The 17,063-nt window shown below is 43.2% G+C and overlaps 1 protein-coding gene across 11 annotated transcripts in view; it reads right to left on the bottom strand.

The window, feature by feature from the left end:
- Positions 1–17,063, bottom strand: part of Sh3kbp1 (SH3 domain containing kinase binding protein 1) — a 339,294-nt gene that overhangs the window by 154,658 nt on the left and 167,573 nt on the right. For all 11 annotated transcript variants that reach the window (XM_075956713.1, XM_075956717.1, XM_075956716.1 and 8 more), the window contains one exon: positions 10,595–10,698. In XM_075956713.1, coding sequence (XP_075812828.1) covers positions 10,595–10,698 — 104 coding nt within the window. The remainder of the gene's footprint in view (positions 1–10,594; positions 10,699–17,063) is intronic.

Raw genomic sequence — 17,063 nt, 5'->3', positions numbered from 1 at the left:
TCAATTAAATTTTAAAAATGTGATTACAAAAAACACCTCTGAGGTAAGGGCTTGGAAGGTAGACAGATTTTTCTCTGGGTTCCTCCTGGGATGTGGGGAGAACCAGAGTATCAAAGGGCAATAAGGTTTCAGTTTTACTGTAGGAGCTAGACCGGAAAAGCAGTGAGAACACACAAGACAGGTTCCGTTTTGAGGTATGAACTGGTCTTGAACAATGAGCTAAGGGCAAGTGAAAGAAAAACTGTTGGAAGAATTTGAGATGTCCGAATATTTGGTTAGCTTCTTGGAGGAAAACTAAGGTCATTCTGAGAACAAGCAAGTATTACGCTACCAATAAGAAGTGGGGTGATAGAAAAAGGAACTAGAGACTTTAGGATCTTTTCTATAGGCATATATTACCAATGCAAGCCAAACACAACTTTAGAACTTACATAATTCAAACAAATAATAAAGAAAATTAAAACTCAAAGCCCAGTTCAAATTCTATCCTGAAACTTGGCTGTATGAACTCATTCCTTTTTCTCCTGCCAAAATAAACCCTCTTCTCCATCTGCCTAACAGAGCTGGTTAACACATCTCAAGCGGCATATTTAATTAAGCACGACCTTTGTCTCTGTTAGAGGTGTGTGCATTATGGTCCTATGCTAGAATCTAGGGGCACAGAATCATATATGATAAGTACCTATTTTTTGCTGAAGGAGGTGACAATCTACCAAAATAGAAAGGTGTGACTAAAGACTAAGGCTAGCAATCCAGGATAAATAGATGAGAAAGAGACCGTGACTCGGGGCAAATCAAACTTGTTACATGAAGATGAGCTCACCTAGAGCTGGGGTGGTAGAAGACAAATTTGAGAAAAGATAAATCAAAATTAAGGTAGGCCTTTAAGAAATTAGAAACAGTCGCTACAATTAGGGGAGATATGTTCAGGGCATTCCAGAAGGGAGAAAGAAGCTAATGAAGGGGGAATGGAGAAAACGGAAGCAGTACATTTAGGACGCTTGCTAGAAAAGCATAGCATTGAGATTTGTAGAGTAGGAGGCACATTTGCATGGTCACAGAATCTTAAGGGAAGAATGCACACAACAGCATCCATGTATGGCTGTCCTGATGATTATTCAGTATCAGTTCACTGCATTTAACACAATTTCCACCGACTAGCATTTCTATGTTTCTATGCCAACTCAGTTGGTGTGTATTATTCCTTCAAGAGGGTTTTGATAGGATTAAGATGGTTGGAAGGATTCACTGTGAGTCTGCATATCAATAGTCACGGGATTTGTAGCATGGGGTCCTTGTGCTAGCTCTAAATAAAGAACCATAAAATAGCCCCTTTCCTCTCAGGAATCACAGGGCAAGAAAAAACCCAAGGCAGGACTCACGACTGAGTGGCACAATCCCAGGCTGCAAAGGGAGCTGGACCAACTCCATATCTATTCAGTTTGATGATGTCTGAAATATTCCCATTCCTACTAAGCAGCTCTAGTGTGAGACACCAGGAAAACACTCCTGACGTGTAGGATCAGCAGCTGCCTACTGGGAAAACAAAGGTATCTTTGCCCTGCCACACCCCAGATGCTAGCATCCCTGTCATTGCACAGCCTGAGAGGCCTGTGGGAAAACAGCAGAGGTATATCATTAGCCACGCAGTGAGTAGAAGTGTTGACAATAAAACCATTGCTCACCACCTGGGGGATACTCTTCCAATTGCAGCTTCCTTGGGCACAAGGGGTGTTTCTTTGTGACCCTGAGCCCTTCCTGTGGGAAAGCCTGGTACCAGAACCACTGAGAACTGTGTAATACAATTTCTTCCTATAGTCTGCTGCTTTGGTCTCAAGATTAAGCCTGGAGATAGGAGAAAAATGATCCTTATTTTCAAACTAGCTCTCTTCAGAGATTTGGTTCAATTTCCTACAAAAAGACAAGGGCACTGAAGCCCAGCCCAGAACAATGGTTTCCCCCTAGCAAACACAGTACCAATGGATTCATGCCAGGCAAATCATGAAAAGAAATTCTATCAAGTCCTGATTGCTTCCCCAAAAGGTTTTTTTGGGGGGGGGGGGGCAGGCGCTGGGGGGGGCAAAAGGGAACAAGAGATCCTTATTTTGTTACTGCTCTTCTGAATTAGGTCCTGCAATACCAACCATGTGTGGCCATTCCAATGATGTCAATGTTTACTAAACCATTATCCTGTACTGCCTTATGATGTTGGGATATATTCATTGGTGAACAAAACAGACAAAGACCTCATCCTGGAGCTTGAGAGATGGAGCCAGACTTGAAGTGCTTGCCATGGAAACAGAGGACTCACATAAAATCAAAATGTAGCTGTGCACACCTGCAGCCCAAGAACTGGGGAGGCAGGGATAAGAGGATCTTTGGGTTTTGCTGACCAGCCTCACTAGCTGAACTGCTGAGCTCTGGGTTCAATGAGACTCTCAAAAAATAAGGTAGAAAAGTGATTAAGGAAGATACATCTGGCAACCCAGGCACACACATGTGCACTCTCTCTCTAACACACACACACACACACACACACACACACACACACACACACACACACACACATCCTGGAGAAATTTCTGGAACAAAAGAGGAGAACCTGCACAGCTTGCATACCTTCTGCTTAGAAATCAAGATATCCCGTATTGATGCTTCTGTATTTGAACACCGAAAAAGAACTGTGTACCCTAGCAATAAAGTATAGACTAAATCTGGTACCAAAGGTTCACAGCTTCTGCCCACAATAAGAGAGGGAGTAGAAGCCCACCTTATCCCCATGCCCACTCAATCCCAGCTCATCATCAGTCTTCTGTAAGCTTCTGGAATTAGGCTGAAAACAAACCCTAGCTGTGCCTTTCTGTGACCAAAGTGACTTACTTAAGGCCCCATGATTGCCCCTAAAGCAAACCCTACTAATGGCTCATAGCTGGGACAAGGCAGTTTCCAAGTAGCGCTGTTTGGAAAAGGCTGCGTACAGACAGTTTCCATTCCAGCACAACTTCCATGTCTTTACAAGGAATAGCCTTTATACAGGTTCCAGGCTTAAGGAAGTAATTTCTCTATCGTATCCCTATTGGAAGCTGAGGAAACAGCAGAGTCAATTTCAACTCCCAGCCACCAGCCAGCCGTGCAGACATCATCTACATCTGTGAAGCAGGGAAGATGCCCGGGAATGGAAAGGTGAAACGCTTTCCCCAGGATACTTCTCTGAACAAGTCCTGTGTGAGTGTTTGGTCAGACGCATCACCCCAGCTCCCTAACACCCCTTTATACAAAAAGTCTGAAATATTTAGTCAGAGGCCTCATCCCAGCCCCCTGGCATCCATCTCTGGAATACTGGGCAGAAAACTCCATTTCAAGCCCCTTCCTCTGGGGGTTACCTTAGTCCAAACTCCACCTCTAAGAATGCCCACCAAATGGTGACCCCTCTGCAGGGAGGGTCAAGAAAGCCTGCCAAATGATAACCCCTCCTCAGGGAAGGTCAGGACCACTCCCACGGGCTATTTAAACTGCCCCCCTCCGTGAATGAACATCTATCTCTTCAGCCCTCCTGAAGCTTTTACATCGGTGTCTTTTCATTGCATTCCCAGCATCTGCTTCATATACTCCACACTCATCCCAAACACATGCGCACAGGTGGCCTCTTCTTCACCCCCACGTGGGTTTCCTGCTTTCGCCTCCTTGCTCATTTGTCAAGTCCATCATCCTTCACCCCTTTTAGATTCGTAGCTTCTTGTGGTGCTCTCCACAACTACTGAGGTTGTTTCAATGTGCACATTCTGATCAATAAATCTCCGAGTCTCTATAAATACAGCCTCTTGCATGGTGAAAGCATTTAAATATTTGGGAAGTTTCATAGTTATCCATGTCTGCCATAAATATATCTGAACTCACTTTCAGTTGTGACCTGTACTGTATGCTGATGATTCAAATATAACTACTTTTCTTCACTTGAGGCTGTTGTTACTTGAGATCGGGTCTCATTTAGCTTAGGATGGCCTCAAACTTACTGCTGTAGCTAATGAGAACCTCAAATAACTGATCCTCCTACCTCCGCCCAGATGTTGGAATTATAGACATGCATCACTACACTCAGCTTACTGTCTCTTCTAAACATGGTATCCCTACCCATAGTATGAATGCTCCAGGACATGGACCCACTAGGAAAATAGATGTGTTCCCCACTAAATTAAACAGAGACAACTGTAGAACAGCTGGAGTTATTTAGATGATCAAACTCCAATACCAGGATTTTTGTATTATATGTAGCCTTTTAAAATAAGAAATGGAAGTGCTTCTTAAGTAATGGTGGGGAATGGGGGCATGTTTGGATTGCCTATTAACCTATCAGCTTTTGTTTTGTTTTATTTTTGTTTGTTTGTTTGTTTGTTTGTTTTTGGAGACAGCACAGTTTCTCTGGGTAGCAGCCTTGGCTGTCCTGGAACTTGCTTTATAGATCAGGCTAGCCTTGAACTCACAGAGATCTGCTTGCCTCTGCCTCCCAAGAGTGCTGGGATTAAAGATGTGAGCCACCACCAATTTGGCCCAGTTAGCTTTTAATGAACTTCACCAAATTTTAGTATATGTGCTGAGAAAGAGAACACTGAACTTGACTTCTCTTGAGCAAGAGTGAAAGGAGGAGGAAGCAGCCATCCACCCACGCAGAGGTTTATCTGGCTGAGCGAAGGTTTAAAGCATTTCAAGAGCCTGCTTAGCTCGAGATGAGCGGCTCCGATCTCCTTCTATGGGCATAAGAAGAGGAAGGCAGACAGTTCTGGAGCATGCAAGTTAGCATCTTTGCAAACCGCAAAGCTAGTACAGGCTCTAATTCTGAGTCTGCAGCCCTCATTCACCAGCCGGCCTGACCGGCGAGCTCTGAGAGATGTCTCCTGAATTAATCACAAAAAAGCATATGAAAAGAAAATTTTCCGCACATTGCCACTGTGGAAGATATCAGATCAGCCTCAGCTAACACAGGAAAAAAAAAAAAAGAAAACTCCTTCTTTAGACTCCAGATGACACAGATAGGAAAACAAAATCAAACCAAACAGAAGCTGCAAGGCTGTCTTCAAGAACAAAAGGGGAAAACTCCAAGGGACCACAGAGTCTGCGCCCAGAAACTCTGTCCCCACACCATATGTATTGTCTGTCATGAGAACCCCACTAGCATTTCTCTGTCTTCTCCACTCTGGACCAGAATGACCCAAGTGAGTATTCATAATGACTTATTTAAAAACCGAAGGAAAAACATCCATCCACCCAGGAATTTACAGCTTGCCATTCTCCTTCCACATTGCCAGCTTGATTCAAGGTTTCGGTGATGGCTTTTCCTATGGCTGAACTGCCTGCCTGCTCTCCAGACAAGAGGTGGAAGTGGGGTGGAGGCTCTCCAGCACAACCTCCGCTTCGTCCACTCAGGGGTTGCTTGCTGTCTTCCTTCACCAGGGCTGAGGGCTGCAGGCTGGTAGTCAATTTCTGCCAGACAAGTGAACTGTTATTTCTCCTACCAGGGGCCCAAGATTGTTTCCTCCCAAACCTTTTAGGCCTTCCAGGGGCGTGTGCTTGGTTGCATAGTGCAAAAACAGGTGTGTGAAGAGAAAACCAGTGCTAAGAAAGGATGAAGGTAAGGATTTGGAAGGGTGAAAAAAAAAAAGAACAGCTGCCAACCTGAAAAGAATGGGGATGGCGAGCCTCAGAACTTCAGAAGGATAGTGTACTGTAATGGCTTCATTTACATTGCTACTGATCCACTTTTTAAAAAAGTGCAAAATCAGAAAGAGACACGGGATCCACAGCAAGGAACTCAAACCAGCAACAAATACTTGGGGAAAAATCCTTGGATACACACACACACACACACACACACACACACACGAATACAATAAATATTGGATGTAGGCCTAACCCTATATTATGACAATGTTGAAAATGAACATAGATTGTGATATTTTAAGTTAGTATTAGATATTAAGATACATATATAATTTTTAAAATTCTGTGACTCAATTGTTTTCTAAAAACTACCATACACAGTCAAAATCCTAAGAGCTGTATGTCAGGGACTAAAAAATAGGTTGCATTTTTATGTGAACAACTCTAATACTAGTAATCAATAAAGAGGCAATTATAATATTTATATATACAATTAAGCTGTACTCTCACAGTTTTATTTTATTTATTTATGCATATGGGTGTTTTGTCTGCATGTATGTCTATGTACTATGTGCATGCCTAGTGCCCCTGGGGGCCAGAAGAGGACACTGGATCCTTTGGGACAGGAGTTATGAATGATTGTCAGACACCATGCAGATGCTGGAAATTGAACCCAGGTCCTCTGGAAGGAAGAGCAGTCAGTACCTTTGACCACTGAGTTACCTCTCCAGCTCCAATATGTTGTAGTTCATTAAGACATTGCTTGTTTCAACGGTATCACAAAGCTTTAATTGCTTCCTAACCTTCATCTGTCCCTAGGACTTAAAGGATTTTGTTTACTTGGGATATTTTTTTTCAGGCCTAGTACCTTCCTAATGCTGTGACCCTTTAATGCAATTCCTCATGTTGTGGTGACCCTCAAGCATAAAATTATTTTGTTGTTACCTCATCATGTAATTTTGCTACAGTTATGAATCGTGATGTAAATATCTGATATGCAGGATATCTGATATGCGACCTCAAAGGGGCCGGGACCCACAGGCTGAGACCTGCTGCTCTAGGGGATGAGAAGAGACTGCCCATAAGCACATATACAACATTCGTCTCTCAAGGACAGATATTTATACACTGCTAATGACAAAACACCTGGGAAATCAGCTGAAACAGCAGAGAAGTCTTGGTACAATTTTGAAATTATAGATTAAAAGGTTAGCCTTCAGATTCCATGGCTTTCTTTCTCCCTTTTCCTGGTGAAGCAAACTACAAATGCAGCCTAGAATCCAGCTGGAAATGAGCAAAACAGAATCTGGAATTGCAGGGGATGGCCAATGGCTTGTGTCCTTTAGGCGAGTCTAGTCCCAAGTGCAGCAATTGCTCCTCGGGACAACCCGTGGCCCCCTTCCCTCGCAGCTGACAAGCAGAAGTATATAGTATTTCTTAGAAATGTATCGATCATGTTTCTTGTGTTCTTAAAGCATCATTATGCCAGTAAAGGAAAAAGCATCTTCTTTGACAAGACCATTTTCAATCTTGGATCACATGTATATAGATCTATTTCACATGATTATATCCTAGTGTGTGCAATTTTCTGTTCGAATCTGTCCGTTTATTTTGCAACAAGCTGTTTTAGAGTTCCATTTATTCACTTAGTTATTCAGCAAGCATTTATTAAGGTACACATTAGGATTCAGGCACTATTCCAGGTACCACAAATACAGAGACAGATAAAAGCCAGGTCTCTGCCATTGAAAACTCTCAGCCAAGAAGAATATAACCAATAATTATAATGCAAAACATCATAATAAATTAATATTTAAAGGGCTCTGTGTGAACCCTCTTAATGACTTCATGTCTTCTAGTTAGATAAAACAATTTAATTCCTTTTCTTGATTATTTTTCATTATTACAAGCAATGCTACAACCAACACATTTTTTCTGTGTACATTTTTGTTAACCATTTTCTGCAGATAAATTTTTAGAAATGAAATCAGAGTCATACTTTATTCATATTATATAGCTATTGATAGTCCTTCATGTAAGTATCATACAGCTAAACAAACTCACCAGTTACCCTAAGCATTGCCAATCATCCGACCAGTAGATTTTTCTTTGATTTTAATCAGCTGAAACCTACTAACTGTTCTCTTAATTTACACTTCTTTAATAAACAGCAAGGTGAGATATTTTCACATAGCTAATTTTTTTTCTCCAGGGACAGACATGGTACTATATGCCTGAAACCCAGCACTCAGAAGACTGAGGCAGTAGGAACCCAAGCTCAAAGCCAGCTTGGATCTACCCAGTGAATCCCTGTCTCAAACCAACAACAAAAATGAAATACTATTCTCCATTATGGGGTTCGTATTTATGGCAAATCCAAGTATCATCGGGCACTGTTCTAACGGCTTCCTCATATTTATTATTTGTCTGTTTTCTGAGATAGGGTTTCATTATATAGCTCGGCTGGTCTGAACTCAAGAGATCCTGCTTCTTCTGTCTCTAGAGTGCTGGGATTAAACCACATACCACCTTACCTGGCACCTTAATAAGCTTTCAGATGTGATTTCTATATTTTATAACTTACTGTAATTTTCCTCTTTTTTGTTCTCTTTGTTTAATTACCTCGAATCATACACCAATAATTTAGCATTTTATTGGTTACTGTAGAATTTTTCTATAGGAGTCACCTTTTTTGCTTCATTCTTTTTTAATTAATTTATTTATTTATTAAAGATTTCTGCCTCCTCCCCGCCACCACCTCCCATTTCCCTCCCCCTCCCCCAATCAAGTCCCCCTCCCTCATCAGCCGGAAGAGCAATCAGGGTTCCCTGCCCTGTGGGAAGTCCAAGGACTGCCCACCTCCATCCAGGTCTAGTAAGGTGAGCATCCAAACTGCCTAGGCTCCCACAAAGCCCATCGCAAAATCGACGTTCTGCTCAGTCTCCATTTCTTACTCACGTAATTTCAATAAATATTTCCTATGTGCCCTGCCTGACATCAGTAACATATTAGCACAGATCATCTGAAACTTAGAAACAACGGGAGTTAAAGCACATTCTCCCAGGGCCACATTAGGAGCCCCATTAACTGCTTCCCTAGAGACACATATATTTGTTTGACAAGTGAGAAAACAAAAGCAATTCGAGTGATCCTTATCAGGTTGCAATAAAAACAAATGGACTAGCAGAGATGCAAGTGATCTGTTCTCTGGAAAAGATAACCCCAAAGTCTCCGTTTCATTGCTGCACTGCTCACTATAGGCTTTGGAATCTAAGTCGGCCATCTTCATCAAGTTCCTCATCCCTCTCATCTTTCTCAAACCTTTGTTCTTTCACCGCTCTCTCGGAGCCAGCCTTCCCACCTTACAGATCTCTTCCTGGTGCGCTAAAGCCAGGTTAGGTGTCAGTGAGCCTTCAAACCTGACTTCTGCTCACAGTTCTCCCACTTCTGCCCACGTGACAGCTCACTTCCAGACTCCTCTACTTTCTATAAACCATGAGCTTCTGTAAAGTCAACTGATGTCCAGGAAATACAAGCAAGTAGAAAACTTAATTCTTTTTATACAGAGAGCCAAATGTTGAACCATAATGATGAGGTCCTAAGTCCAAGGCACAAGATGCTCAAAGCCTGAGGGAGTAGAGCCCAAGCAGCCCACCCAGTATCTCCAGGAACATTTTACCATAAGGCTCGTTTTGGATAGATAGGATCAAACACTCAGGAGAAAATGGCACAGGAGACTGAGGGTATCCCTAGTCAATGGACCTGTCTTGCCCCTTAGCCCTGCCTCTGCCAGAATATCTTGAAGGTCTTTGCTCATCTACACCATAAAGTGATCAGGATGATAAAGTGGGTTGGTGTGAAGAACCTCATCACAGAGCTAGGAGTGGAGCTCCTATGTGAGGACTAGGGTTTCCCACCAGAACAACAACAAAGAAAGGGAGCGATGAAGTCCTGAGTGAACGTGTAGTGTTGCCATAAACATGGCCCTATCAAAGACCCCAATGCCTCAGACTCATGGAAGTAAAAAAAAAAAATCTTCCCTAGCTATGGCTCATAGAAATGACAAAGTCTTCTCTGGTGGATGGCAAATGCTGACAGTGGGTGCAGAAAATGTCCACTGTAGCGTTCTTCCCCAGGTCCCATGTTTAGGCCTGATGGCTGCTCCCCTACAAACTGCACCCACTGAGATTTGCTAAACCTGTCTTCTTGATCAGTTCTATAAATATCCCTGTCTCCTCCTCTACCTGTATGTGATGACTCCCCCCAAACCTTGTTAAGCTCTATGCAATAACCCACTTTTCTGGTCAATTCTGTATAATAAATACACCGAGTTTTGGGTTTTCTTTGTTTTTTGGGGGTGGGGTAGGGTGAATGCATCTCCATTAAAGAGCTCAGTCCACTGAATCTGAGATTTTCTAGGAGTCTTTGTAGTTTATCCTTTCTTCATCCCCTTGACACCCCTAGTCAGGGTTCCAGGAACAAAACAAAGCTAAACAAAAACCTTATTTCTGATACCTGTCACATACTTGGTCTAATAAATGTCACATGCCACTTTCATTCTCTCTGAATCCATTGTTCTCCACAATGAAAACTGAACCCCTGCTCTAGAGGTGGATCCATCCATTCAGGGTCCATCAATAACTAAAGAAGACAGGAACGCTGACGACACAGGACTGAAATTTCAAAGGGTCTCAGTGTTAGGTTACAAGGGCAATGGCTTCAGATGGCCCCACATATGACCCCAATCTGCCCTACAGGAATTCCCCTACCAAAACCAATTTGACTTGGAGACTCAACTAGATGGTCTCTAGAGTCTCTTGGAGTTTGAACATCCATTGCCAAGGCCGATGGGCCTGCACCTGCGCAGCAAAGACTCTTCATGACTGGGTGCACAGGTTGGGCTGACAGCCCCATGAGGCAACAGTGTCAACTTGCTTACCTCCCCTACAACCTCTATGATGTCTCCAACTTTCAGCTCCAGCTCGTCATCATTCTGGGGTAGGTAGCTGAACGCCACCTGGCATCGGCGTCTCCGTCGCTCTCCTGGATAGGAAAAGCAAGATATTTAGATATGGTTCTTCTCCCACAGGCCACACTAAGGTTTTAAAGAGAGGCTTCCTAGGCATGCAGGCAAAGTAAGCCGATTTGTCTCAAATGTGCTTTCCGGGGCATGGCTAGAGGCATAGCAGCCCTGGTCTCTTAGAGAGGCGCTAGAAAGCAGAGCAATGCTTCTTGGTGTTTTGAAAAGCTGCTGGGTCAGAAGCCCATGGACATGAGAAACTGATCCATTGGTACAGAAGGCAAAAAGCCTACCCCGGAGCACTGGAGCACAGTGTTGCCTTAGATGCACTTCCTTAGATGGTGGCCCTTTCTATTTGTTGCTGTTGATTTGATATGAAAGCTGAGGTGATCTGCTAAAGAAACAAGAACGATCTACTTCTGATGCTAGCAAGGCAAAGAGCACTTCCCCCAAGTGTGCAAAGTAAATGAGAAAGTGTCCTGGCCTTTCTTTTACTAATGTCACCCTTTCAACACACTGGACCTCAGGCCTGATAACCCAAAGCCAATTTGATTTCTGCTATTCTTGGTACCATTTCAAAAGTCCCATGGGGTTCAACATAGCCATTTGCGCCCCAGGGGATGCATTAGCAAGATCCCTGGCTGTCTCCACAGTAAATACCCAGGCAAGGCAAGGTTAAAAGTCAGAGCCATACTTCACTTAGAGGACAGTCAGGGTGACACCGTGACATTTACACAATGGGTCCCACCAGGGAGCCTCAGACTTGAAGCTGGTACAAATATAAATGCTACTGTTTACAGAACATTCATACTGCCTATGTGCATCGTGGGCATAAAAACCATGCATGCGGGATGGCATGCAGCAGGAGGGGTAGGAGCCAGGGAGAGGGATATGAGGGCTAAGAACTGAGATAGGCATGGCTCAAAGCTGACCACCTCACATCATCCCTTCATGCCAGCGCTTGGCCTAGAAAATCAACAGGATCACGACTTCAAAGAAGGGCATTTAGAAAGGCCGGCATTATTTCTGGGTACTGCCTTTGGAGACTCTTTTTCTTTTCTAAGCTTTTCCTTGAAAAGGAAGTCCCTGTAGGGGTACATTAGCCCTACCCCCAGCGTGACATCACACAAAAGGGAAGGTGTTGGAACTACATCTGTGGGCCCCCTGATCAATATTTTTCAAAAGCCCGTGACCTAGTTTTCGCTTCCGTTTTTCTCTGTGTGTACCTCCCTAAGGAAGAACAGGCTTGACTACAAAGAGGAGGGCAGAAGTTCAGAATCAATATCTTGTCTAATCACATCTTCAGCTACTACACTAACGATCTCCACCTTTTGCGCAAAGTCACAAGTTACTGAATCTTATTCAGAACAGACTCAGAGCTCCCAGGTACATTCTAGTCTAGCAATGTGTCCTGTCAGCTGACTTGACAGAGACACACAACCTTGTAAGTGGGCCTGGCTCGGCATGGGCCAGAGGACCCGCTGTGGCCTGGCTCGGCATGGGCCAGAGGAATCCCACTGCATATTGCTTCTCTGAAGAACAAGGCTAGAAGACTGACATTTCACTGCAACACATGCTGTCCCAAAGCTGGACATGAAGGGACACATCTGTAATTCCAGAGCCCAGAGGACTGAGACAGGAGGATCCTAAGTTTCAAGTCAATGTAGGATATTAAGTAAGATTCTATTTCCAACACAAAACCAAAGAAACTACCACTACTGCTCTATAGCTCCCAACAATACAGAAGAGAAAGCAAATTCTGGGCGTTGTAAAAGATACATAGTTCTCATTCTAGCAAAGAAAATCTGAGCAACAAGGCAATCATGGTTGTCCTCTCCTGCCCCCTGCCCCATATACGTTCCTTAAGATGAAATTGTATGAGCTTATAAGTTTTCATTTTCTAATTTTTCTTACATTTTACTTCACCACAGGGGCTGGAAGAATTATACATGCGCCACAGTGTGCACACAAGGGTCAGAAAGCTACTCGTGGAGGTAAGTTCTCTCCTTCCACCATGTGGATCCTGAGCACTGAACTCAGGCCATCAGCTTGGGGGCAGGTGCCTTTATGTACCGAGCCATCTCACCTCCATTATCTAATTTTAGGCTAAAATGAACTCCCAAGACACAACTCTAAGCACGATACAAAATAACAAATTCTGAAAACTGATAGAACCACAGAAACCACCAACTACAGACCAAGATGACTTAGTGCTGAAAGCCCCAGAGGGTTCTAGCCGAAGTCAGGAAATTTAGATTATATGTAAGATGAAGTAGCGAAGTGGAACACTGTGCGCAGAAAGGCTTAAGCATGGAGATGTGCCGAGCAGGGCGGAACTTAGGGGAGGAGGGGGAAGGCTAATCCAAATGAAGAGGGTATCTTGGGTCATTGAAACCTTACCACTCAGAACCCAACTTAAAAAATGAGTGGAAGCATAGTAAAACACATGTGAAATGAGAGAAAACGGGGGATCCTGAGGGTTAAAGGGCTAATCAGGAGGAACAGGAGAGAGGAAGTGGTACTGGATTGTTAAATCAAAACAAAAGAGTCTATGAGAAAGACTTATGAAAATACACTAGTTAATGAACAAGTTTCAAAATACACATTTGTTGTATTTTTGTCCTGCATGGGTAGAGGACATGGCTTATCAAATGAAAGTCACAGTACAAGACATGGGATGCCTGCACATAAGTTATTGGTCAGGGAGGCCCCCAAATCCCCAGAACAATACAGAGTAGTGTCTTTGCCCTTAATTATCCTCCATAACTAGGTGGTTAGACCCTTACTGCTGAAGGCACCACATACTAGCTACAGATCATAAAAAAAAAAATCAGTCTCACCAAGGAGAAAACTTGAGTTGACTAGCTTTCACAGTGCCAGGAGGTGTTATGCAGGCTGCTGGGGAGGAGAGGCATGGGTGCTCTTACCCCGTGCTGGACTCTGCATATTGTGATGCTGACCTACCAGGAGAGACGTGTCCACTGGTACGATGGCAGCATGGCTGTTATGAGGAAGCACAGCAAAGCCCCTGCTTTCTGACCGTATTTGAGGCCTGCTCCACAGGAGGAATTCCATACCTGGGGAAGTCATAGGCTCTGCAGTAGAACCTGCTGTCTTTCTAAAGACTTGGGTTATATTCATAGCTCTCAGTTGCACTAAAGCTTGGTCAACCAGCCAGAATTCCACCTTAGATGATCTGCAGGCACCACGACTTACTTAGGAGCTACCGCCAATGAATGATTGGGGAGGGAGGGTCATTATCTTTTGAGAGTATGGCTATGGGTAGGTTTCCCATTCCCCAGTGGAATGTCCCCAACAGACATGCAATATGAGAAGCACTAACTGAACTTAGTGCATTGACATGAATTTGGGAGAGGGGTTGGGGGGGCATGGAGAGTTGGAGGCAGGAAATGGGAGGGTAGATATGATTAGATCTCACTAAATTTTCAAAAAAAAATAAACTTATATGTAAATAAGGCTCGAAGATTAATAATACTTGCCACTCTTGCAGAGAACTTGGGTTCAGTTCACAGGACCCACATAGGGTGGCTCATGACCCTCCCTGTAAAGTCAAGTCTAGGGGCCCCAACATCATCTTCTGCCTTCTCAAAGACATGCATGTACCCATGGTACATATACATACACTTAGGCATACATATGTACATAAAACTACATGAATAAATATTTTTTAAAAGTAATACCTAGCCCAACACTATACAAAATGCAAAGGCCATGGTGATACATTCTTAGAGAAAAGACTATCTGCAACAGATTTAGGCGCTCGAATGGAATCATTTGACTTCACCTCAACCAAATCTGTGCATTCGGTTCGTATGGTACCAAAACAATGATGAATTCACTAGTTTCTCTCTGCCAGGCTAGTCTATACTTCTTAAATGGTTCTGAGGAGGTTACGTAACTGGTGCCATAGCATGCTGTAATGTACACTGTGAACATACCAAGAAAAGCCCTAGAGGGCACAAAGAAGGATTCAGAGGCAGCTGACGCTAAAGGTCACCTGACTTAAACCCATACAGAAAGTCTTATTTTGCCTACACGAGGCTAGCTTTTCATTTCTTTGCTTGAACCACGGTCTCCCTAGGTACTCCAGACTGTCCTCCTATATTTGCCTTCCAAATGCTGGGATTACACGCACGGGTCATCACCCCTCCTGATATCAATATCACTGTACCTCAACTGCATGAGTTATAAAGAAAAGAGCTGGGATGAGCAGCCATTTTGCAAATAAGGAAACCAGGGATCAGTGATTTACTCGGGATCACTAAGCTAGTAAGTGGCAGAATATCCTTGGCCTATGTTCAGAGTCTTGCTCCAGTCCCAGATCAACTGAATCAATTCACTAGTCCCAAATTCTCTGCGATTTGAATCAGTGGCTTCCTGTAACACTGTGGCATCACCCCAACATTTCACTGTAGGTCTCCCGTTTTTCTGGGCCTCTGTATATCAATGACCTGAACGTGAGTGCTGGCTTGACAAGCCAGTTTGAGGGTAAGGAGGAACATGAACTTGGGAGAAATTATATTCCAACTGTATTCACCTAGCATAAGATCCAAAGTTTCAGGGCGTCTCTTACCAGTTTTTCTTGCCCTCCTATTTCGCTGGCATTTACTAGTGAACCATGACCTTCCTTGAAAAGGTAGTGAGATCATCACTTCCTTCTGAGGTGTTTTTGTTTCTGTTGTTGAAAACTGGAAACAAACATGACTTGCCTATATCTGGGATTTAGACTATCGTATTTTCAGCCACCATCTTCCTGCTCAGACCAACTGGTGACACACGTAATAAGTATCATCAACAATATACATCGACATCGGAAAACCATAAAATGGATCATAAGTGTTTTTATTATTCATGGCAAGATCACTGGCACTGCTTATGTCACTTACGTGTTTCCAAGGCAAGGCCACTCTAACTTCTCATGCATAAATGAAGGAAGGGATGGACATAATGCACGTGCAAATACAATCATATATGGCTCACCAAAGACGTACAACTAAAGAGAATTTCATAATGCATATTTGCTACATTTGTACTTAATAGCCTTGTAGCATGTTTGGCCCTGAAATACACATGCATAAATATGTACTCATATGCAAGCCCATGTGCACAGACATATAGCAAGGCAGGCACAACCTCAACTCTCTCACTAGAGCTAACAGCCACGGTCCATTCCTAAAAGAACTTGATTAAGAAAATAATACCAGCTAACATTCATTGAGAACTTATACTCAATGCTGAAGACTATTAGGTACTTTACCTGTATTGTGCCGTTTCATTTCAGATTGGTCATTTCAGAATGCTGGCTCTCTTTTTATAGACAATGAGTTTGGGGAGGACATAGCAATCAATTATTTCACCGGAGATTTTGTAGCTTATAAGTAGAGGCTTTTAGTATTTCAAACCTGTTGACATAATTCTAGAGAATATGCTGTCCCACCCATCTGTCTGTTCTTAAAATAAATCTCTGTCTTGAGGCTTCATAGAGAACCATGTGTAGGGGTTGGAGAAGCAGCCCAGTGGGTAAGTGTTTGGATCCTCAGAATCCATATAAAAGGAGAAGGAGAACTGACTCCACAAAGTTGTACGTACACAAATGTACACACATATGCATACACACCAATAATAATAGTAGTAGTAGTAATGATATTTTAAAGAACTAAATGGTCTAGCATAGTTCATGGCTAAGAGTTGAAACCAGGAAGTGAAAAGACCTAAATCACAAACATTCCCAGCAGCTCCTGGGAACCAGAGCCTACAGGACCCTGCCTTAGAGGAAATTCACCAGTTATGTGGGGATACACTGCAGAATATTCCCCCTCCTCTAAAAACGAAGTGGCTGGAACTGGAAACCACACCATGACTCCAGTCTCAGAACAGGCCCACACTGATGGCTTAGACCCTTCGCCTTACAGTCTTGTGGCATGTGAAAACGTCACCATATCAATTCTGTTCAATGACCACAAATTATAACAAATAACATCACGAACAGAAAGACAGACAGTCTTTGGGTAAACTGACAATTCCCAACACTCACACAAAATATGAGGGCTTAAATTCTTTGCTATTTGGATACTGAGGGTGTGGTTCTGTTGGTAGTATGCTTACTTAGCATGTGAAAAGTCCTGGGTTTAATGCCAACACCACATAAACACCACACTGACACATGCCTGTGATGTGTGTGTGTGTGTGTGTGTGTGTGTGTGAGAGAGAGAGAGAGAGAGAGAGAGAGAGAGAGAGAGAGAGAGAGAGAGAGAGAACACTACTTAGTAACAAAATTACAAAAGAAAAAGTACTATTATAGTCAAAAAGTAAAATCAGAAGCCCCGAATTTCCTGTTTCCAGGATTACTCCCTAGACTGTTCAGGAA

Source organism: Microtus pennsylvanicus, chromosome X (assembly GCF_037038515.1).
Source record: "Microtus pennsylvanicus isolate mMicPen1 chromosome X, mMicPen1.hap1, whole genome shotgun sequence".
In the NCBI taxonomy this organism is placed as follows: domain Eukaryota; kingdom Metazoa; phylum Chordata; class Mammalia; order Rodentia; family Cricetidae; genus Microtus; species Microtus pennsylvanicus.
Note: the sequence above shows the minus strand (reverse complement) of the source record. Positions and strands in the feature narration are given on the sequence as shown.